At 40.3% G+C, this 22,786-nt stretch overlaps 1 protein-coding gene across 1 annotated transcript in view; it reads left to right on the top strand.

Moving 5' to 3' along the window:
• Positions 1-921: 921 nt before the first annotated feature.
• Positions 922-22,786, top strand: part of prkci (protein kinase C, iota) — a 32,174-nt gene continuing 10,309 nt past the window's right edge. The window contains exons 1-9 of the mRNA XM_083928230.1: positions 922-1,222; positions 10,884-11,005; positions 13,869-13,958; positions 16,545-16,595; positions 17,258-17,343; positions 17,687-17,824; positions 17,967-18,021; positions 19,466-19,521; positions 20,364-20,540. Of these exons, the coding sequence (XP_083784356.1) occupies positions 1,140-1,222; positions 10,884-11,005; positions 13,869-13,958; positions 16,545-16,595; positions 17,258-17,343; positions 17,687-17,824; positions 17,967-18,021; positions 19,466-19,521; positions 20,364-20,540 (858 nt within the window). The 5' untranslated portion in view covers positions 922-1,139. The remainder of the gene's footprint in view (positions 1,223-10,883; positions 11,006-13,868; positions 13,959-16,544; positions 16,596-17,257; positions 17,344-17,686; positions 17,825-17,966; positions 18,022-19,465; positions 19,522-20,363; positions 20,541-22,786) is intronic.

The following is a 22,786-nucleotide window of genomic DNA, read 5'->3' on the forward strand; positions in this document are numbered from 1 at the left end:
GTGATTTTGTCAAATGAACGCATTTATGCATCAAAGACACAGGATATTTCTGTGACAAGTTTCCCCAGGGTGGCTCGTCACGACCGTCAGGAGTTTCATCCAGGATGAGTCACCGAGCAACTCACTCAGCAAATTATGCTCTTTTCACGTGGGATTCAAATTCTGTCGGAAATATTTAAGTACTTGAAAAACCCGCGAGAAGTACCCAGTAAAAGAGTGTACCACAGACCATAGTAGATTGATCGTACCATAATGTTGCTGTAGACTGTATGTAGACAGACTAAAGATGCATTAAGCCTATATGACATCAATACATGTATGTATAAATATAATGTATGTGTAAATGTATTAAAATAGTCCTTATGCTAATATTAATTCATTGTTAAATAGCATGTTTTTTACTCTGGATAGTTAAACATTTATTATGGTGTGTAGATTTCCTTTTATTAATCAGACGTCCGTTTCACATTGCTTCCTCTTCATTCTTGCACAGCAGCACACAGTAGTTCACTCATTTCTAAAATAGATAAATAAATGGAAGTACACACGTGCTTTTGCTTTTGTTACTGGACATTTTTGTTGTTATTTCCGAGCCAAAGCACTTGAATGCGCGTCATGTCTTGAGGGCTCATTCAATGTCCGAGCTCAGATTTTTGAACGTGAACGCAGCATTTACCCACGTACAATAATGTAGCTGGTACGGTCGGAATGCAGGCAACGGATATATTTAAGTTTATGTTTATGTAAACCACATTACAATGATGTGTTGTATTTTATTGATTTAAATATGTTTGAAAATGCTAAGTGTATTTTCATGTTCTTAACGTAATCTTTGTTTAACGTCCATATACTTGTCTGTGTGTCTGTATGCGCCACCCCCAAACATTCCAACAATGGACTCGTCCGTCGTTAGGCCTCTGCAGTAGGGAGTTGTTTGGCGGATCCCGCAAGTTTTTCTTTACTTTACATGTTATTTTTGTTCCTCTAAGGGAGGGTACATTCTTAATTTCTATCAACATTTGCCTCGCTGTACACCCGGAGTGTCAACGGACTTTAAAAACACAGGGTTCTGGGGTGTGATACACAACCAGAGAGGCGAAGGAAGGCATAGGTGACTCGGGCTGACCACGGCTGAGCTCATGATGCCGACTTTGCGGGACAGCACCATGTCCCACCCCGGCGAGAATTCCCACCAAGTCCGGGTGAAAGCGTATTACAAAGGGTAAGACCTTACATTTTCTCCCAGTAGGCCGCCTATCTTGTTATTAAGTCAACTAGTAGCAGTTTTAGACTTTGAAAGGTAGCTAACCAGTTGGCTAACATTAGCTAACCCAGCTAACGGCTTGCTAATGTTGGGTTTAGGTAAACTTGACCAGGCAGACCGACAGGTGAAACTGTCCAGACGCCTTCCCAGTGTAAAGACAGGCTCTCTCTCTCTACCTCTCTCTCTCTCTCTGTATGTGTAAGGACGCTAGACGGTGAAGTTATCATGTAGTTTAAAACCAGGCCAAATTAGTTGTTGATCGTGCTGACATACATCGGACACCGTTTGAAAGCTTTGGAGCTAGTCTATCAGCAAGTTAGCATCTGTCACTGGTGGATTGTGTCGACTTCACTAGCCCCATTTTGATGAGGTTTATAACTAGCCTGACTTGTTGTTATACACTAGCTAACACCTGGTAGTTTTGGCACATTAACCAGATAGACCTGATGTCATTTAGGGATTGGTAAAATATGACAGGCACTCATGTCAATCTTTATTGATATGTTGGTATCAGTTGAGGAATGGAAAACAAATGTAACCCTTGTTGTTTATGTTCATTATATTGGACTGCTTGCAACGTGTGCAACATATCTATTTACAATCTCACAATATCATCTGTATGTGTGCCTATCTGATGGTGTAGATTCCCTTCCTTTATCCCAACTTGAACCCTAACTAGGGATGCAACTAATGATTATTTTCATCATCGATTCATCTTTTGATTATTATTTTTTATTAAAGTAATACATTGCATAGTCTATAAAAAACCCACTTGCCAGTTTTGCCAAGTTTGTCTTTAAATCGTCTGACCTCAAATATGTTTAATTAACAATGATATGAAATAGAGAATTGCAAATCATCACATTTGAGAAGCTGAAACTAGATGGCATTTGACATTTTTGCTTTATTTATAAACTTAAATATTAATTGATCGTCACATTTGCTGTTCACGAATTTAAACTCAAATGACAAATTGATTAATTAACTGGTAAATTTATTAGGCTAATTGTTTCAGCGTGGCCTTAATCAATCCCCTCTGTGGCCCTACGGACCCCAACCCCAGCTAAGGAAAGCACTGCAAGCCCGGCCGACACAGTTCAGACGTTCAAGTTCTGAATCTGGATGTGATGATGGAAATCATTGGTCACTAGTTGTTTTCATGACACTCCCTGCCCCACTGTCTTCAAGGAACCAGTGATTTGGAGCCCAGCCAAGACTTGAAAAACGTGAAGTGCAAGTCACCTCAGCCAGACCTGTTGCATTTCTCACTGGCTCTGAGACACACCCCATGAACACTGTAATGTGTGTTGATCATCTGTGTCATCGCACAGAACAAAACATCTGAAGTATTTATGAGGTTGCTGCTGAGGAATCTCAGCTATGCTGCCAAAGAGGGAATGCAGTACGATGGTCTTGTTGTTTGGGGACTCTTTAAGTCAGGAGGGCATCAGTGCTGTAATTATTTCCCTGCAGATGTTAGGAGTGGGAGATTTAAGAGTTGCACAAAATCATTATATATTAGATGGGTTCTGACTGATCAACTACACGTCAAAACTGTTTCCCTACTGTTTTTATAAAATTGTAACAACACTACTTTCATAAATCTGCCGTCAACACAGTTAGAATACGCACAAGCCTAAATAGCATCTGTGTACATCTACACATATAGTGAAGAAGTGATGTTAATATTAGAGCTGAAACAATAAGACGCTTAATTGATTGTCTGAAAAATAATTTGCAACTATTTTAATAATTGATAAATCGTTTCAGTCATTTTTTAAGCAACAATAGGTCAGTAAGAAAGGCTGCTACACTCCACTGTGCCATACTCTCATTTAGTTCAGTAGGAAATGCTGCTACATTTTTAACACTGTTATCACTTATCGCTCCTTCTCACTTATTTAGTTTGTACTTATTTAATTTCAATCTGCTGCTAAACTGCACAGTGCGTATTGTTGTATATTGTATATACCTACGCTTAACCACAATGTCTGTTGCACTCTGTCACACTTAGTTAATTGTTTGATTTATTTTACGTTAGCTTTATTTTGATTTGATTATGTTAGCTTATTGTTACTCTGATCCTTTCCCACCTTTGTATTGAAACTGTTGCACAATAATTTCCTTCGGGATAAATAAAGCTTCTTGAATCTTGAATCTTGAATAGTTAAACAAATGCTACTCTTACTCAGGTCCCAGCCACTCAAACGGCAGGATTTGCGACTTCTCTTTGTCTTGTTTCATAGTGAACTGAATCCTTCTGCATTTTGAGCTTTTCTTTCAGACGTAACAAGATATTTGAAGATGCCATCTTGGGCTCTGCAATGTAGCGATTGGCATTTTCTCACAATTTTTGACATGATAAATATTCGATTTGAATATTTGACAGAAAAATAAACGGCCCAATAGTTACAGCACTAGAACACATGTGACATAGATGTGAGGGTCTGTAGGTTTCCAAACAATACAGCAGCTCACTTCACCGATTAGATCCACTGTTGTGTTTTGTGAAGTGTCATTTATGGTTCATCTGTTAAACAAAAATACCAAATTAAACCTTACTCTTTCATTGGCCTTGCTTTGTGGTAGTGTTTCAGCTCATCTATTTTCAGTTGAGTGTGCTTCGAGTCCATTCATTTCCATCTGCATGTCTGCTGTCGGTCAGCAGACCGGTGTCAGCCTGTAGCAGTCTCAGCCTGTCACCGGCTCATCTTCAGTTTGCTCTCATTCAGTGATGAAGAAGTGCGGTGGTAGTAGATAGACTGAAAATACTGTGATATGGCTCAAACTAATGATTATTATTATTCTTATCAGTTGATCACATGATCTCTAAATCAGTCGTTTTGTTTATAAAATGACAGAAAACAGTGAAAACTGTCCATGCCAGTTTCCCAGAGCCCCGTCTTTATGGGTTGTTTTTTCCCACTCAATAGTCCAAAACCTAAAAAAAAATTCACTTTACAATTTTAATTGTAACTTGATCAGATATCAAAGTAGTTGCCAGTTAAATATCTTTCCAGCAGTGTTGCAGTGTTTCTATACAGGGAATACATTGTATTGCAGTTCATTTTCTTCAATTCTGGGTAGTTTTTAAGATCTGTGATTTCTAAAAATGTGTTATTTATTTCTTTTCCCCACTCCTGATCTGACATTATGATATTAGATACTTAAGCAGTATCACACAAGAGGGAGGGAAAAAGGTCACAGCTGTGATATTTGTCTATTTATTTATTTCTATCATTTATTATACGTTTTCTACATAATACAGCCACTCAGTGCCCACTTACTCCAAGTGCTTCAAGAGCTCTCCTTTAAAAGCATATAACTTGCTCGACATCTTTCCCTATATGGCTTGTTATGCTTACTGTATGTATATCACGGTAAATACAGTCTATGATGTGTATCAAATGTTTTAATGGATCGCTCCTGTTTTTGACAGCTGACAAACAAAGGAGCGTAAATGGATGAGGCTTTATAGAGACAATACTGTTAAAAATGCACATATTAACCTTGTTCCTCATCCTTCAGGTTTAATCTGGATGTTGTTACTAAATAAATACATGATGTGCAGATAGAGAAAAATATATTTTTTGGATGAATGACGATTTTCATCATTGTAATATGAGTAAGTAATGTATCCTATGTAGGTAATCCTTGTGCGTACGGCTGCACAATAAATCAATTCATCGCCCTCTCGTCACCCCTTCAGATGAATGTTTGAATTTTGTCGCCTCATCACCTAATCTGAAATTTTGCCAAATAGGTAATTTTGCTTTTCGCTTTGACACCAAATCCTCCGCCATTATGTCGTCGGTTACTCTTGTGATAAATTAAATGTGACTCCTGCTACTCTGTGCTGCACCGCTGTCCAGAGCAGACGCTTTCAGTTTAGACGTGTAAAAGTATTGATAACACCCGTAGTGTTTTTTTACATATTAGAGTTTTGTTTAGGAACAAAGGTGCTGATATGCGGAAATTAACTGAATCTGTCTTATTTATAGTTCATAGTTCAAAGTTATAGCTTTCAATGATGCTAAGCTAGTTTATACTGTCGTAGGTCTAAAACATTTCTATATTTCACTGCCAGTTTAACCATGTCCCACCTGAAAAAATACCATTTTGCAGTTGCCAACACAACTAGCACAAGGCTTCTTATGTGCCTGATAGACTTCAGGATTCCTGTGTAAGGCATGTTGTTTGGCAGGAAACTGGGATTACACCGGCTCGACGGAGCAGTTCAGATATTTTCCTCTTTTGAAAGGAGTCGCTCTTCTTTTTCAAAGACTGTGCCATCTGCATCAGTGCTTCAAGGCTCGGCTTTGTTTAAAATACGGGAAGCGTTCCTTGTTTTGCCATTTACTTTTGCTCTAAAAGCCCCTCCAGCTCTGAACCACATAGTCGTTCACTCCTCACCCATCCATCACTGACAAACATCTTCACTAACGAGAATCACAGAATCCGAGCTGCTGCTAACATCCATTTGATGTATTGTATTTTGCGTCTATACGCATCCTGCACATTGTGCGTAATACAACTCAAGTGTTTGCATACACGTGTCTGCCTGTCGTTTCGAGTGACCTTGTCTCAGGCTCAGCAGGAGTGCGTCTGGCTGGTACTATTGTGCTGCGAGGAGTGAGGCTCCCTCCCGTTCAGCACAGTAGGAGGGCTGTGTTGCCTGGAGACCACAGCATCTTGCAGTCTATGCTTCATTCACCCTGACCTGTTGGCTGTTTGGCAACTTAAACTCCAGCAATCTCTGTATTTGCTTTAGTCTGTTGTTTATGTTGCTTCAAACATTAGTGTCTATAAGTGCCAGCATGTGAATCGAGATACTCGAGTGCGTGCACTTGGGTTGTATGAAGGTGTTGGAGGGGGCATGCTCGTACTTGGCAGCGGTGACAGAGAGATGGATGGTCCTGGGTGTTCACGGAAGCCCAGAGAGGCACCCAGACCCTTCCTTCTGCTTGAGCACTCACCAGTGACGAATGGCTTCATGCTGGGCAGATGGGGCTGCTGCAGAGTCCTACTCACAGCAGTTCATACGCCAGGGGCACAGGCCAGCTCTCCTCCTCCTTTAATTTAGCTGTACTGTAGGACGGCACACGGCAGAGGAATGCCAGGTCTGTGTGGAATGACGCTTCCTCCCAGTGTCTCACCAGTGATGAGCTCCCAGTGTCTCACTGCAAAATCCTTCTGCCCTGGTCACTCTGAGGAATTGCACAGCTGGGTTTCCTTTGTCTTACACGGTTCCTCTTTTTCAATGGAATTATTAGTTTCCTTTTAGATGAATCTATTGTTTAATGTTGCATTTTTAATGGTTAAAAAATGCAGTATTTTCTCATGCATTTTCCAACGCGAAGCAAACAGCACAGAAGTCATCAAACAGCTGCCTGCTCCTCAGCGTAGTTGTTGAAATACTGTCATTTTCACTCTAGTTAAGATCATTTATTATTAGAGCTGCCACAAAAAATGCGTTTGTATTTATCGATTAATCTCTGTATGTCATAAAATGGCAGCAAATGGGGCGGCCGGTGGCACTGTGGTTAGAGCAGTCTCCCCATGTAAAGAGGCTGAAGGTCCTTGAGGCAGCGACTGCGGGCTGGACTCCGGTCTGTGGCCCTTTGCATGTCTCCCCCTCTCTCTCTCTCCCCCCATTTCCTGTCCGTCCTATCTAATAAAGGCTTGAAAAACTGCCAAAAATTATCTTAAAAAAAATAAATGGCAGCAAATAGTGAAAAAATTGCCCATCACAGGCTCTTACGAAATCCAAGATGGCATTTTCAAATAGCTTGTTTTGTTCGAGCAACAATCCAAAACCCAAAGAGGTTCAGTTTAATATCACAGAGGTTCGAGAAAACCAGCAAAATATCCCACGTGAGAAGCTGGAACCTGACAATTCTTGCATTTTGTCTTTTAAAAAATGGCGATGAACAAAATTGTTGTCAGTTAATTTTCTGTTGATCAATTAACTGACTAATCATTTCAGCTCTGGTTGTTGTTTAATTTTGTTGTATTTTGTTATTGTCAGTGGAGCTGAGACTAAAAAAGAGAAAATGTGCTATACAGCAGAGCCACAGCTATAGATAAAATGAATTATCGATGAATTATTGTTCATTTTTCAATGCAAGTCAGTTAATGCAAGAAATCTAAAATGAATTATGTAATTTTTCAGAATCCGAGGTTTATCAATTCATCCATTTTCGTCTGCTTATCCAGGACTCAGGGGCAGCAGGCTGAACAGAGTGTCAGACGTTCATCTCCCCAGCTCCTCTTGGGGTTTAAATGTCTTTGTCAGTCCAACACCCAAAGATATTTAGTTTGAAAGTGTATATAAGACAAGGGAAGCTGCAACTACCAAAATACTAACAATTATTTTTGTTTGCAGTAAATCTACCAAGTATTTTCTTGATTAGCTGCTGACTGACATATGACAGAGAAAGAACAGTAGCTTGTCTTCACACAACTGGAACCAGTGAATGTTTGGCATATTTTGCTTAAAAAATTAGTAAAACAATTAATAAAATTCAATATAAACGCTGCTTAATTATCTGCCAAGAATCATTTAAACTTTACAGAAAATATTTGGCATTTTTGCTTTATTAAACAAATGATTAATCAATGATCAAAATAGTCACAACCTCATTTTCTTTTGATTGACTGATTGTTTCAGCTCTACTATACAGCAGTAAAAACGCTATACAACTATACAACAGCAGTTTTCAAATAGGAGAAAACCCTGGGTGGAAGTAATTTGCGTTCTTGCCTCTTATCTCAATCACTTTGTAGTCTCTGCCCCTTTCCTGTTTAACTGTTGTAGCCATTAGCTGAGCTTGTTTCTCTGTCCCAGTGGCACCTGAGACGTGGCTAAACTTTAACTACAGTGTAGACGCAGTGTTTAATGAACAAACACACACACACACACAGCTCAGGTCTTGTTACACGTGATGCGACACAGTTAAAGTCACCTGCTGGCATTAAGTCGCAACGTCTACAATTACAGTGTGGGAACCTTTGGTGCAGTGTTTGTGTGTTTTTGTGACGTTCATAAACTCTCTCTATCTTCAGATATTATCAGGGCTTTGGGAGGAAGGCGAGCCGCCATACACATCCTAGAGGAGTGTAGTACACACACACACACACACACACACACACACACACACACACACACACACACACACACACACACACACACACACACACACACACACACACACACACACACACACACACACACACACCCACAGGCAATGATTAACACCAGCAGGATGGAGGAAGAGTGTGAGAAGAGAGAGAGGATGGAGAGAGGAATCAGTCTGAGCCTGACGTCAGTTCCTCTCCTCTCAGAATGCTTAAATTCTTCCTTGATGTGTGATTTTCAGCTTTAATACATGCTGTGCAGAAGCTGCACTCTTAAGATGACCAGCGTTAATGTGAAACTGAAATATCAGCCAGCAAATCACAGTGTGGTGTTATTTGTGTGTGTTTGCTCCTGTCAGGGACCTCACACACCCCTTGCTAACCTTGGACTTCTACAGTAGATGTCCTTCAAAGTGTGCGTTGTTTGCTTCATGTGTTGGGATTTTATCATCCTGCTGTAAAGCTCTCAAGTTGATGAAAATCTGGGCTCATCTTTGATGATGGTAATAAAGGGAGTAAAAGGTCCTCGTCCTTATGGGTCATTCCTGGCTGGTGGGGCGGCTTTTACACCCCCTCTCTACTTCCTACTACCTCGTTACCACGCTTATCCCCTTGTTTTGGCCCATTCTGTGTCCCACACATGAGCTCAGACCCCATGTCGCCTGCAGACCTGTAAAAGCGAATCCGTGTACCGCCTCCTTCCCCCATCTTTGGGTTGTAAACATCGCTGAGGCCGGCCAGAGGGCTGGGAGCAGGTGACATCAATCCTACCGTTGCCATGAAATGATGAGGGACAGATGGGATAGAGGCTCTCGCTCACTCACTATTACTCTTTTCTCCCATGTCTCAGCGTAATGTTTGAGTGTGCATGTGAACTAAAGAGGCAGAGAGTCATGCAGTTGTTTATTAAGCCAAGTGTTTCGTTGCTTTCCAGGAAGTAATGGAGTCCAGTGGTGGACAGTAACCAAAGCAGCTACAACCACAACCACCACCGCCTGTCATTCATTCAGCTTTAGTGTGCAGCTCTTTTGGTCTTTCTTCCTCTTGTTTTTGCTCCCTTTCTCACACCCACAGTCATGCTATTCAGACGAATGCACACATCAGTGTGACAGACTGTGAGACTGTGTCTCACGCACAGCAGCGTTTGGGGAAAGATCACACTTTCTCACCTCTTTTTCCCTCTCCATCAAACGTGTTTTCCAGAGTTTCTCTGTGAGCGCATCAGAGACAGGGAGTGTTTGATCTTAATGTCTAAACTAAATGAACAGTGGATTAGTTATCAAACAAAAACACCAAATATTCTCTATTTGGGGCTTTTCTGTAAAATATCTTTATTTTAAGGATGTCACCTCGTGGTCTGGGACATTGCAATTCACTTTTTTCTATTTTTATTTTGTAGACTAATCGAGAATGAAAACAGCTGCAGCCCTAGTAAACATATTAAATTACTATGTTTGTGAAGTATCTTTTATATTGGTCACCTGTCAGTGGTAATGTGTCAAATTCACTACTTCAGATTAAAAAACATACTATTTTTGTTGAGTGAATGCACATGAAATTGCAGTTTAAAGATTTGAGAAAAATCTATATGAACTGTAAAATGTCTGTGTGTTTGCGTTTTTATTTTGTTGAATAGAATTTTATATATATATATTTTTATACATATATATATATATATATATATATATTTTTTTTTTAATGAGACGGCTCTTCGTCACTAATCTGTACTTAAGAGACAAGGACTTCCCCACCGCCCTCCTGCTGAGCCATCCGAACCGACCTGAGCCCGACACAGTTAATGCAAGCTGAAGCAGTGAATCTGTCCCCGTCTAGACCCATATATCTGTCTAGTGGCACTGCTGAAGCTGTGTAACTGCTCGCAGACACCTATTTTAACTCAAAAGAACTTGAAGCACCTAGTCAAGTAGGCTGAACCCCGTGAATATTTGCCTGAGCCGTCGGGCCCCACTGAACACTTGGGATTAAACGTAAAAGTAGCAGCATTGCTAACGTACATGATGCTAATTTTTGCCAACACTGAACGACTAGAATGGGACTCTCTTGTTTCACTTTAAACGACAGATTCAAGCTTCAACACACAATCACGTAGTTACAGTATTACCCCACTGTACCTCTCTTCATTTAGTTTTTGGGGAAACGTGCTTCAGCTTTTGGTATCTGCTGATAACGATTTGATTTCAGTGCTGCCATTTTCTACAGATGTAAAACCCAGGGACCTTTTTTACATGGAACTCATTGGCACCATTTTTGTGTAAGGTAAAACAATGACAGTGTTCGCAGCATTGGTGACTCTTTACTGAAGGAATGACACTGACAAAGACAAAGTATTTGATGTGGATTGTTCACATCATAGCCCAATCTGCTAACCTGGCAGAAATTCAGATACTACGCAGAAAATTGGTGCATCCAGAGTTATCGTGAAAGACGAATAAAATACTTGACCTCTTTATCTTCTCTGCAGGGACATCATGATCACTCATTTCGAGCCATCCATCTCATACGAGGGTCTGTACGGGGAGGTGAAGGACATGTGCTCCATGGACAACGACCAGCTCTTCACCATGAAGTGGATCGACGAGGAAGGTATGTCGTTGTCGTTGCCGCCCTCCCCCCTCAACTCTAACCACTCCATCCTTTACGGCTTCTCTTTATCTGTGCTTCAAGAGGATTCATAAAAGACCAGCAAAAGATCACCTTACAGGAGAAATTTGCACAAGTCATGTCATGGTTACATGGGACGTCGTCAAGATTAAATCGAGTGTTAAAGTGTTAATATGAACGCACATAAGCACATGCTCTTCCTTGCCACTTGGCTGTGAGGCTCATTCTTTTCTTGGCAGTCAAAGGGTACAGCCCCCCAACACCCAATGCCCTGTTGTCAGTCAGTGAGTCAAGCAGCAGTAATAGTGTCATAGGAAAGATGTAGCCGTCAGAACGCTCTGCTCAGGATAAGGTCAGCTTGTCCTAACTCATTAGACTCAGATCAGCTCCCACTGGTAGCCACCCACATACAATTACTGGAGTCGTTAGCCTGTCTGAGAAAGAAAAGCGACTTGATGGTCGCACTGACGTACTCTAGCCGTCTCTCCTCCATGGGAACCACACGCTCTGCAATGTGAACTCAAGTCATTATCACAATAATTACAGAATGTACCCGTGATTAGTTAATACCTTTTTAACCCTGGTAAAAAGGTACCAATTACCATCAGCCGGTCTGTGTAACCAAAGTTTTAATGAGGATTTAAACTGTATATGCCACACACACAGACTAGTAATAACCGTGATGTATCCAAAGTAGAGCTCACCTACAAGAGCTGAAACGATAAATCCAATATTCAGTTGACAGAAAATCTGCAGCTACAGTATTTTGATAGTCAATTAATTGTTGTATTCTTTTTTTCGAGCAAAAAAGTCATACATTTCAGGCTTCTCATTTATATGATAGCTAACTAAATATATACACGAGCTGTGGACAGTTAATCAGACACAAGCAATCTGAAAACATGCCATCTTCAAACAGCTGCGCAGATTTTGGAAGTTGTGACGGGTATGTTTCACAATTTTCTGATATTTTATGGACCAAAAGGATTTGTAAAAAAAAAAGAAAAAAACATCTCTGCACACCGTCCTGAATGTGTGACAGGGAAAAGCCTTTTTTACAGACCAAGACTTCGGACTCTATTTGTTTTGTTTTTCTTCTCTATTGACTTGTCTATAGTATAGATTTAATGTTAATGTTTCGATAACACTTTGATCAATTATACAGTATGTCAGTTTGCTCTCAAATTCACTTCAATCACGAATAAGTATAATTATTTGTTGCACTCCCACTGCTGATACATTGGTTTATCACACCAATAGTGGCATAAATGCAATATGTAGCAGGAAATTGCAGCACAGAAAGGTTTGTACGTGTAAAGTGTTATCAGTCATTATATTATTATCAGATTTAAAACTCTTAAATATTGATTTTGGTGGCCACCTCAAAGTCCTGTATCAGTCGGTTTATAATCCAAAACGCCACCTGTAAGATGGTACTCATGCGAAAAATATGCTCCCTTATACAAACCAAACAACATACTCCATGTAGTGGAAACGCTTACTGAACTTACTGACATAGGGACAGTTATGGGGAGTGATTCATCCATAACAGCACTCTGAACGTGCTGTAAAACAAATAGTCTCAGTTCCTGTTCGTGTTTTCTCTTTAACAGATGTGGACTCAAAAACGTCATAACTTTTCTGGACACCAAAACTTTTCAGTAAAGATAAAACCAGATGCGATGGTTATCTCAGTCTTCCCGCAGGTTCTAGCCCCTGTCAACCTCCAGCAGATTGTATCTTTTTAAATACACAGTGTGAGCCATAGTTTCAGTTCTCAAGCTATTTATAAAGTCAGTGGTTTGTAGTCGTGATTAGTTAGGTGGAGCACTAAGAATAGAATCGATGGCCCCAGTGTCGGCTCCCTCTGCTGCGAGTCACCTGACTCTATCAGTTAGCGATAAGGAAATAATTAGATCTGCCTCTGACTGGTATTTTAATTATTGACTTAGATGATTCACCATGCAAATAGGCCTGTACAATTAAAAGGAAACTATATACTGCCGCAGTGTGCTCACACAGTTTTTTCAATGTTTACTCATAGTTCATATAGTGCCCTTTATATCACACCTACAAATTTAGCTGTTTGTTTTAAATGTCATGTTGTCCTACTGTATGACTCACATTTTAAACTTGCAACCTTTTAAAAACACAGTGTATGTACAAGTTAATTGTTTCTACTTTGTCTTCTTGTTCTGTGCAATTAAAAAAAGTGACCTGGCCATTGTCGATTTTCTGCAAATACCAGATCTCTTAAATGTCATGCAAATGAGAAACCCGGTTGCCCTTATTGGAATCCTAACAGGGTTTTTAACACTTGTTAATACAAAGAGCAAAGGATGAGAGCTGTGAAATGAAGAAAAGTGAGAAAATATAATGTGCTAAAAGCGTGCACAAAAATAAGCACGAAAGTGTCTTGGATTGTTAGTTATTCAGACAAAAATGTATTTAAAACAAGATAAAATCCTGCAACAGGAAGTATGTCGGCGTGGCAGCAGTGCAGAGGGATGAAAGAAAAAGGTTGTCCAACTATAGTAACGCGTCCTTGTATCAAGAGCGGCAGCTTTTTCAATTTATCTGCTAAAAGTGGGTCCAAGGTGACGTCTTCTAATGTCTAGTTTTGTCCAAGCAACAGCCCCAAAACCCAAAGATATTTAGTTTACTATCATGTTTGACTAAGAAAAGCATCAAATCATCACATTTGAGCAGCTGAAACTAGAAAATGTTCTGCTTTTTTGCTTGAAAAATGTAAATGCAAGTGTGGGTTTTAGAGCAACGAGGTTAGTTGACATTTCCCCCTTTCTTTAATGCGCTGAATGACATCTTGTCTCTCCTTGGCTGTCAGGTGACCCGTGCACCGTGTCGTCTCAGCTGGAGTTGGAAGAAGCTCTTCGTCTCTATGAAGTCAACAAAGACTCGGAGCTCATTATCCACGGTGAGCCTTACTGCTTTTCACACAGGCTGTATTTATAACATAACCCAAACAGTTTAAGGATTTAACTCACAGGGTGTTCTCTGACTTTCTGCTCTACAGCCGGTACACTCACAGTTTGGCAGTAGTGCTGTATTTTCAATTTCTGGTCATCGAGCTACAGTACAGCAAACCTCAGATCATCCAGACATTACAAAACATAATCTTTTAGTAGTTAACTGCCTGCAATTACTAGTAAACAGTCACTACGGCTAAGATTAGAAGTAATCATGCAAAATGTTTTTATGTCATTTAAAACATCTCCTTCCAAAGTCAAATATAATTAATCTGTATGAATCGATGTATTCATTGGGCTTAGGGAAACTTATAGAATTAACTTGTTTTTTAATTTTAATTAAATAATTAATTTTGTACTTAAATGCACAGTAGTGATACATTTTAGGATGTACTAAATAAACGTCTTTATTTTTATATTTTTTTTATTGTAAAGTAAATATATTTAGCTTTTTTTTTTATCAATAAACAAACTATAATGAAAATGTGATGATCATGTATGTGATGTCATGTAAGACTGTTTCTTCTGCCAGAGATGAAAAGTAACTAATGCCCGTTGGAGTGACGTCTATCTATCTGACTGACTTGTTGTTCTAAACGTTGGAGCTGATTAACTGTGTATAGATATTTTTTTCCCCATTAAAGGGTTAGAGAGTCATTCCAATTATCACAAAGTCACCTTGTGTCTGAGCTGCAGTAAGGGCGTCAAAGTGTCACTGTCAGGAATCCTGTCGCCAGTGGAAGAATCTTTGTGCATTTAAAATATGTATTGAGTGATGTAAACTATCCTGCCATTAGCTTGAAGTTGCATATTGCCACTTAATTGTAAACGTGTGAAGTCAAACTGCACCGCCTCCTGACTCGTGCAGCTTAGGTTACCGTGGTGATCTTTCAGGTTTATGGCACCGAAGACCTCAGTTAAGCTCAGAGAAATGGCTGGTGAACCCACTTATCTCGCTTCATGGTACAGAATTCTTCAAATAAATAATATGGCGTTTTCAAGGATTTCCACCCTGTGTGTAATTCCATTCAAAATCATTTTTAGACAAACAGTTCTGCCAGACTCCAAGCAAACAAAATATAAACGTATATTTTGCATTATTGTTGGACTGTCCTCATCAGGTCTCCTACATATTATTTTTTTGACGAATTCTGTACCATGAAGCGAGATAAGTGGGTTCACCAGCCATTTCTTGTTTCCAAGTTTGACAAGTGCTTGGATCTTGAATAAAGTGCTTTAAATGAATGTTATATGGGATGGCATATATGTGATATAACAGAGAAAAGAAAATCTGCAAATTTGAGAGACTGAAAAAGGCATTTTGTGACATTTTTGCATGACTTGCAAATTTGAATATCAAATTTGACTAATTGTTGCAGCTCTAATGGCAAGTCTATTAACAAACATGTAGAAAGCTGTCTTGAAACATGATGTTGGTTGTTTTTAACACAATAATAATAATAACACATAATTGATGTGATGAAATAATCAGTACACTGAATATACTGTATGTAATGTATACTACTATGTAAATGTCCGGGTTTGATGACGAGCGTATGCTGCTTGATCTAAGGTTCCTTTCTTTTTTTTTAGATTCTCTCTGTGCATTTACGACTAGACACTGTATACAGCAAAGAAGCATCAAAACATACGGTTAATGCAGCACTGACCTGTGAAAACAACATTACTTCCGCTCTTGTCTGCTGTCTAAAGAGCCTTGAGCTGCTTCACATCGTCGTCTAAGCTCAGCCTTCTTGGCAAATAGTTGTACAACTTCATGGGTCTAGAGGTCAGGGCTAACTCAGACACAGGGTGGGGAGTGGAGGGCGGAGGGTATAATATGCGGAGTGATATGGAACATTTGAGTGACAGGCTCTGTGTGTGTATAAGCATGTAACCTGGGGGGTAGAGGAGACAGGGACTGTGTGGCTAATGTAAGGTTTTAATCAAATCAGGGGTGAAGAGGTCAAGAGTACAGTGGATGCCAGCGAGACGGCAGAGGGTGAACGGAGGAGGGGTGCGTGAGGAAAGGATGTGACGGTGCCGCGGGGGGTCGTAGGGTCTGCTCGTTAACGAGCTTGTCGGCTGTAGCCCACGCTTCGCCTCTGACTCACACTGCCCCCAGTCGGTCTGTCTGTCTGTCTGTCTCTCACACACAGAAATCTTTCTCTTCTTCTTTAAGACCTTTAAGATAAGTCGCTTTCCCTCTTCCATTCATTTTATTTTTAGTGTCAAATCATAACAAAAGTTATCTAAAGACACTTTCCATATAGAGTTGGTCTAGATCACTGAATGTTGCGCGCACACAAACATGCTTGCACCGCCATAACAACATCAATGATTTTCATTGCGAATAGCTCGAGGCATCAGGATAGCGACAGTTATTCTTCAGTGCTGTGATAATGAGATGAAGTGAAACGCGCTCAGCGGCACACAAACACCCTCACATGAAGGCTGTCAGACTCACCTCCTTTATATGAAGTAGACTTTCTTGATCTAACTGGTTGTTGTGTTGTTGTTTTTTTGCTTCCCAGTGTTTCCATGTATACCAGAGAAACCTGGCATGCCGTGTCCGGGAGAAGATAGTGAGTTAATCCTTTTCCTTCTTTAGTTTTTTTTCTTTTGCAGGAAGGGTCCATAGGAACCTATATTTAATGTACATCTTAAATTTGGGCACTTTCAAAATGACAATGGTTCAGACTAATGGGCTCAAAGAAGGATAAATAAAACGTACGAGCTTATGAAACAATCATTATTTTCAATGCATGTGGTTTTGTATCCCCCTTTTGTAAACCTTCTTTTTTATGTGTTCCCCACACTGTATGTGACCCTGACGTTAGACATGTACACACAAAATAAGTATGAATTTTGGAAAACAGGAGTATTTAACCTTAGTGCCACATACAATGAACTTAAGAATGTTTGACACAGACACATTCAAATGATTCCAGCCTCCAGAAAACAACACCTAACTCTTGACACTGACCTTAGTTTGGCTTAACAGCAGGGTAATGAAATCATTTTGTAATGTGGGAGAAAATGATGGTTCAGAGGGAAAATTGAGGTTACTCAGAGATCAAAGTGGTCCAATTTTCTGCACAGTAACACACACACACACACACACACACACACACACACACACACACACACACACACACACACACACACACACACACACACACACACACACACACACACACACACACACACACACGGATGTAACGCGGGACTCTTCCTCTTTTCACAGAGTCTATATATCGGCGTGGAGCGAGGCGCTGGAGGAAGCTTTACTATGCAAGCGGTCACGCCTTTCAGGCCAAGCGCTTCAACAGGGTGAGACACGATGATGAATTTCACATATTTTACATTATCATTGTTGAATTAACGTAATGGTGAAATGTATGTGCTGTTGCATTTAAAAGCTAAACATAAAGCACATTCCAAAGCTTGGTCACTGTAGGTGTAATTAAAGGAGAATGAGACATCCACTTCCCTGAAGTCATTTGTCTTTGTATTGATTGATAGAGTAAGAGCGATGATGGTGACACAGAGCTATTTGATTGTAGACCAGCAGGGTTTCATCTTCCAGGAGCCATCACAGCCTCTGTAGTGTCTCCTGGAATATAACGTGTGCCTTTTGTGATGACGATTTTTCTCTGTCTGCCCTCCTGAGCAGCGGGCCCACTGCGCCATCTGCACAGACCGCATCTGGGGTCTGGGAAGACAAGGCTACAAATGCATCAACTGCAAACTGCTGGTGCACAAGAAGTGCCATAAACTGGTCACAGTGGAGTGTGGCAGACCGATGATCCAGGTGAGGGCTGCTGACGAACATCACGCTCTTCAGCGCGATGGTTTAATGGAATCGTTACCATCCATGACTCATACATATACTTTAAGATGGTGTTTTTGTTTTCCAATGCTGATCACACTAAATGACGGATGTTGTCGTCTAGGAACCAATCATGCCCGGCCAACCATCGAGTCAATTAGACCAAACTGAACAGCCAGGTAACACACACTCATGTGCACACACACTTCTGAAAGTGTTTACAAAAAAACAATGAAAGCTCCTTTCTTGCAAAAAAAATAAAGTGGCTTAAAAGCAAATAACAGGCAAACTGCCTTCTGCCACCAACTGCTCAGCAAATTACAGGCTTCTGTTCATTTATGCATTTCACAAACATCAGTGCAAACTTTTACTTTTTCCACCCGGGGTGGTTTAAATCTTCTTAATTGCACTCTCTAACTTCTGAAACTCTTTGAAATTCTTTTGACTTAAATTGACTCATTGCCTGCAGCTTTTAACCACTGTTCTTGAAAGATAGGGCTGCCAATATCTTATTTTTGTGTTCAAACAAATCCCAGAGAAAACAAAACCAACAGTCTCCCAATACTCTGACTCTCCCAGCTTGTGTGTGGCTCCCAGCCACTTAATTTGTTGTTAATTTGTTGCTTAAGATGTTAATCTCCAAAAACAGATCACAAACTTATACTTTAATTAACAAAATGCTCTAAATAGTCACTTAATACTCACTGACCGTGGAGTGTGTAGAGTTGCACTATATTGTTTCGACTGCTCTTGCGTGTTCATCTTAAATAAAACGTACATTCATTTAACTGCTTTAAGGTCTATTCTCAATATGAACATTCATATTTTAATTACTCAATTAACAGCAGGTTATAGGGTTCTTTGTACAATTTACAGCATTAGTTGTCTGAGAATCTCTTTTGTAACTGAAATATACCTATTATTATTACTACTATACTATTACTATTAGAATCAATATTGAATAGAATCGGAAATTGAATTGGGACCATAGCATGATGTTTGTGGGATCAACTCAAAATAAACTACAGTAATGTTCATCATAATAAACTGTGCAACAGTGTGGCTCTTATTGATTTAACAAGAAATATTGAATTACGCAAAACTTACCCCTAAAGAACAAATAACCTAACTACAGGAGATTGTTGACGTAAGTTTAGCAGCGACCACCCAGACTACAAGTTGGGTCAGTTGCATGGGGTTTACCTCCAGCACCAGACGTAAGTCCAGTCAGGTGGTGGAGAGGCTGACTGGAATGAGGGGGCTTAGGATGGCTGTTGTTAGTGAGGCACTTGAAATCATGGAAACATTAGCATGCAGATAACTTTGTTTAAGCCTGTGTTGAAATGCATCAACATCATTATGACTGAAATGATCACAAATACAAGAAAGAGTTACAACACACTCATTATTCTAATTACTGGTTTTGTTGTTTTGTGTTAAACATGGGTGAATAAAAAAGGGTATTTCCTTTACTAACAAGGCAGGAAGAAACGACTGCAGGGCTGTGAACAAAGCGTGTGACTGCCTCTCACCTACTTTCTTTCCTCCTTCTCTCCTATCTATTTTTTCTTTGCTGCCTCCCCCTCTCCTTCTGTCTGTCTATCACCTTCTCCTTACTCCCAGGCCCCCAGAATAAAGACTCCAGAGAAAGCTTGACATATGATGGAGAAGAGAAAGAGGTGAGAGAAGAATCTTTACAAACCCTGTTGATGTGTGACTCATAGTATGTCAATCTGTCATGTTGTCTGGATGTAAACGTGTATCTGTATTTTTAAAGTGATATATCCACACTGTTTTTGTGAGGGTGAGAAAGAATACAATCGGCTGTTTTATGTATTTATATTATTTTGCTATACATTTGCGTGATCCTTCGTCCACCTGTGTGATATACAGCGCGCGCAGGCGTAGGCACCCGCACAGGGCTGTATTGATTTCCTTTGGTAGAGCTAATAAAGTAACCTTTCATCACAGCTCTTAACACCCAAGGCTGATTAATGGCCGGGGATGTAGTTTGGGGTTGAAGAGGGGAGGGGAGTTGAAGACGGATAAAAAATGGATCGAGGTGGACACAGATAGACAGAGATAAAAGAGGGCAAGCCACAGATCTTATCTATGGTTCCATGTCTGACTCTGGGTATGGGAGGTTGTCACATGAAGGAAGATAGCAGTGGCAGCGGTTTGCTACAGAACAGATTACAGAAGAGAAGAGAGAGGAAGATAGCTGAGGAAATGGTGAAGGTGGTAATATGGTTTATAGAGAAGTACAACTAATACAACGAAGGAGGCTGCTTTTTTTTTTTTTTTAAATGGGCGCAGTTGAAACCTCATATATAAACCACCCAGAGGAAATCACCCTTTTGCACAAACCAAATCACCAGCTCTATCAGTAGTCTATTGAAAACTATGGTGACAAAGGCTGATGTTCTGAAATTTGTTGACTTTGCGTTTATCACATTATGTTTACCATTTGTATCACAGTCTTTTACGCTTCGCCTCTCACTCTCTGTTAACTACCCCCCAGGCGCGGAGCAGTAGAGACACAGGGAAATCGCCCTCCAGCCTCGGCCTGGCAGACTTCGATCTGCTGAGGGTGATCGGCCGAGGCAGCTACGCCAAGGTGCTGTTGGTGCAGCTGAAGAAGACAGAGCGCATCTATGCCATGAAGGTGGTGAAGAAGGAGCTGGTCAATGACGATGAGGTAAACAACGCTGAACCTGCAAGACACACCATCAAAATGTTGATGATGACGCAGTTTTGTTTTTTAGGGATGGTTTTCAAAAGCCATTTTGAATCTGGTTCCATTGCCAACGAATCCCTTATCGAATCTCTCACTCACGTTTTCTCTTAGATATTCTCTTTTGCCTCTTTCTCACACTACAGGCGTCTTCAAAGAAAAAAAAACTGGTGAGGTAAACAAACGCGTGCTAACTCAGTGACACAGTTGTTAACAAGACTGACGAAAATCCTTAAACCATAACTTTAAACCATGGATGTATTATGAATTAACCGTTCCAAAGTGTGAATACACCTCATCAAAGTCAACAAAACAACTGTGAACAGGTCCTTTATTTCCCTCGCAGCAAAAAGAAAATTTAGTCAGGACAAGGTTAAAGCTGATGTTTGTAACTGTCTGGAAAAAGTGTATTTTTTCCATATTTGCTGAAACTGTCACTGTATCCCGACAACACGATGAGACAGACGATCTGTGAACATGAAAACACAAAATATGTGGTGTAAGAGTAAACTAAAAGCAGCACTTTTTGAAAGTAAGATCTCTTCATTCCCCACCAGCCAAACTACCCCAAAAGATTTGATAAGGGATTCAAAAGGAGTCTGAAATAACCAGGTTTGGAGCTGAACTCATATTTGATGCTATCAAACCCTATCAGCAATGTTTTTACCGCTTACTGTGAAGGAGACTTTTTTAAGAAGAAGAAGAAGAATTCCTTTACTAGTCCCGCAATGGGGAAAAATTTGATTTTTTCGCTCTATTATTATTATTCATGTTACACACACACACAGGCCCAAAATACACACACATGCACAGACAAGACCTATATACATGCAATTAATGGAGAGATGTTAGAGCGAGGGCTGCCAGTGACCAGCGCCCTGAGCAGTTGGGGGTTCATTGCATTGCTCAACAGCACCTTGGCAGTGCCCAGGAGATGAACTGGCACCTCTCCAGCCACCAGTCCACACCCCATTTATGACTGAGCTACAGCTACTTTTGTATCTATACATGCAGCTTACATGTTAAAGACCCCTCCATTAAAAAATAAGTTGTCCCCTACAATGTCTGACCTTGACTTCACTGACAAATTTGTCATGGGAGAGGTGTTTACACACCTGTCTGTGCACTTCTCAGAACTTCACGTCACTATTCCATACCCAATCGATATCTAATACGCAAAAGACAGCAAAGAAACCTGAAACCTGAAACCTTCAACGCAGAGCGGACTGCCGGTAGAGAGAGGAAAGAACGCGCTGTTGTCATAGCTTTGTCATCCTCTGCCAGTTACAAGCTAACAAGCTAACAAACAACATAAACAAATAAAAGATGCTAACTAAACATACCATTCTGATCTGCTAGTCGACGATTTTTGGTTCACAACAGAATCCTCCTCTGAATCCGGGTCTGACTGAAACCGGGTTCAGACGGGATGCCAAAACTATATTTGCCCATGGAGTTTTGTGAGCAGGCAGCCCAGTCTCCATGAGATGCCTGTCCGCCATGACCGCAGGGCTCTGTGAGATGCCCGCCCTGCCGCCTCCTGTCTGAACCTGGCGTGAGGCCAAACAACTCTCTCATGGCTCTAGGCATCTTGATGCACGCTGCTCCTTCACCGGTCAACCTCGGGTAGATCAGAATCAAAAATACTTCCCAGGGCGAATTTTTATTTTATTTCAAACTCCAGCTATACAAACAGCATATTTAAAAACGACAATATTATACAGATAACATATTTGTAAAAACAGAAATATAAAACAGTATATATACAGTATCTATCTAATTGTCTGTCTATCTGTCTCTGTCTGTCTATCTATCTATCTATCTATCTATCTATCGATCAAAAGTACTGTAATAGCGTGCAAAGTACCGTACAAATGTGCAAAGATGCTGGAATTTTAGTCACTGTATGAGTCTCAATTTAGCATGAGTACATGAGTTGGCGGAGGCACAACCACATTCAGAATTTCTCAATGAGGGAGAAAGAGTACATGTGCTTTTTTTTTTTTTTACTTTTAATGGCAGTAAACCAGGTTAAACAAAATATTAATCATAGCAGGGTATTTTTTTTCATACTTTAAAAGGTGTCGGACTTTAAATAGTGTTTATAGCATCAAAGACAAAAATTAGCCCAGTGGTTTCTCAGACTGCTGAGACTGTGCTGAACACATTCCTCACAATAACACACAAAATTATCACTTGAACTGTTTCCA

This window comes from Echiichthys vipera (genome assembly GCF_963691815.1).
Source record: "Echiichthys vipera genome assembly, chromosome: 15".
Taxonomy (NCBI): Eukaryota; Metazoa; Chordata; class Actinopteri; order Perciformes; family Trachinidae; genus Echiichthys; species Echiichthys vipera.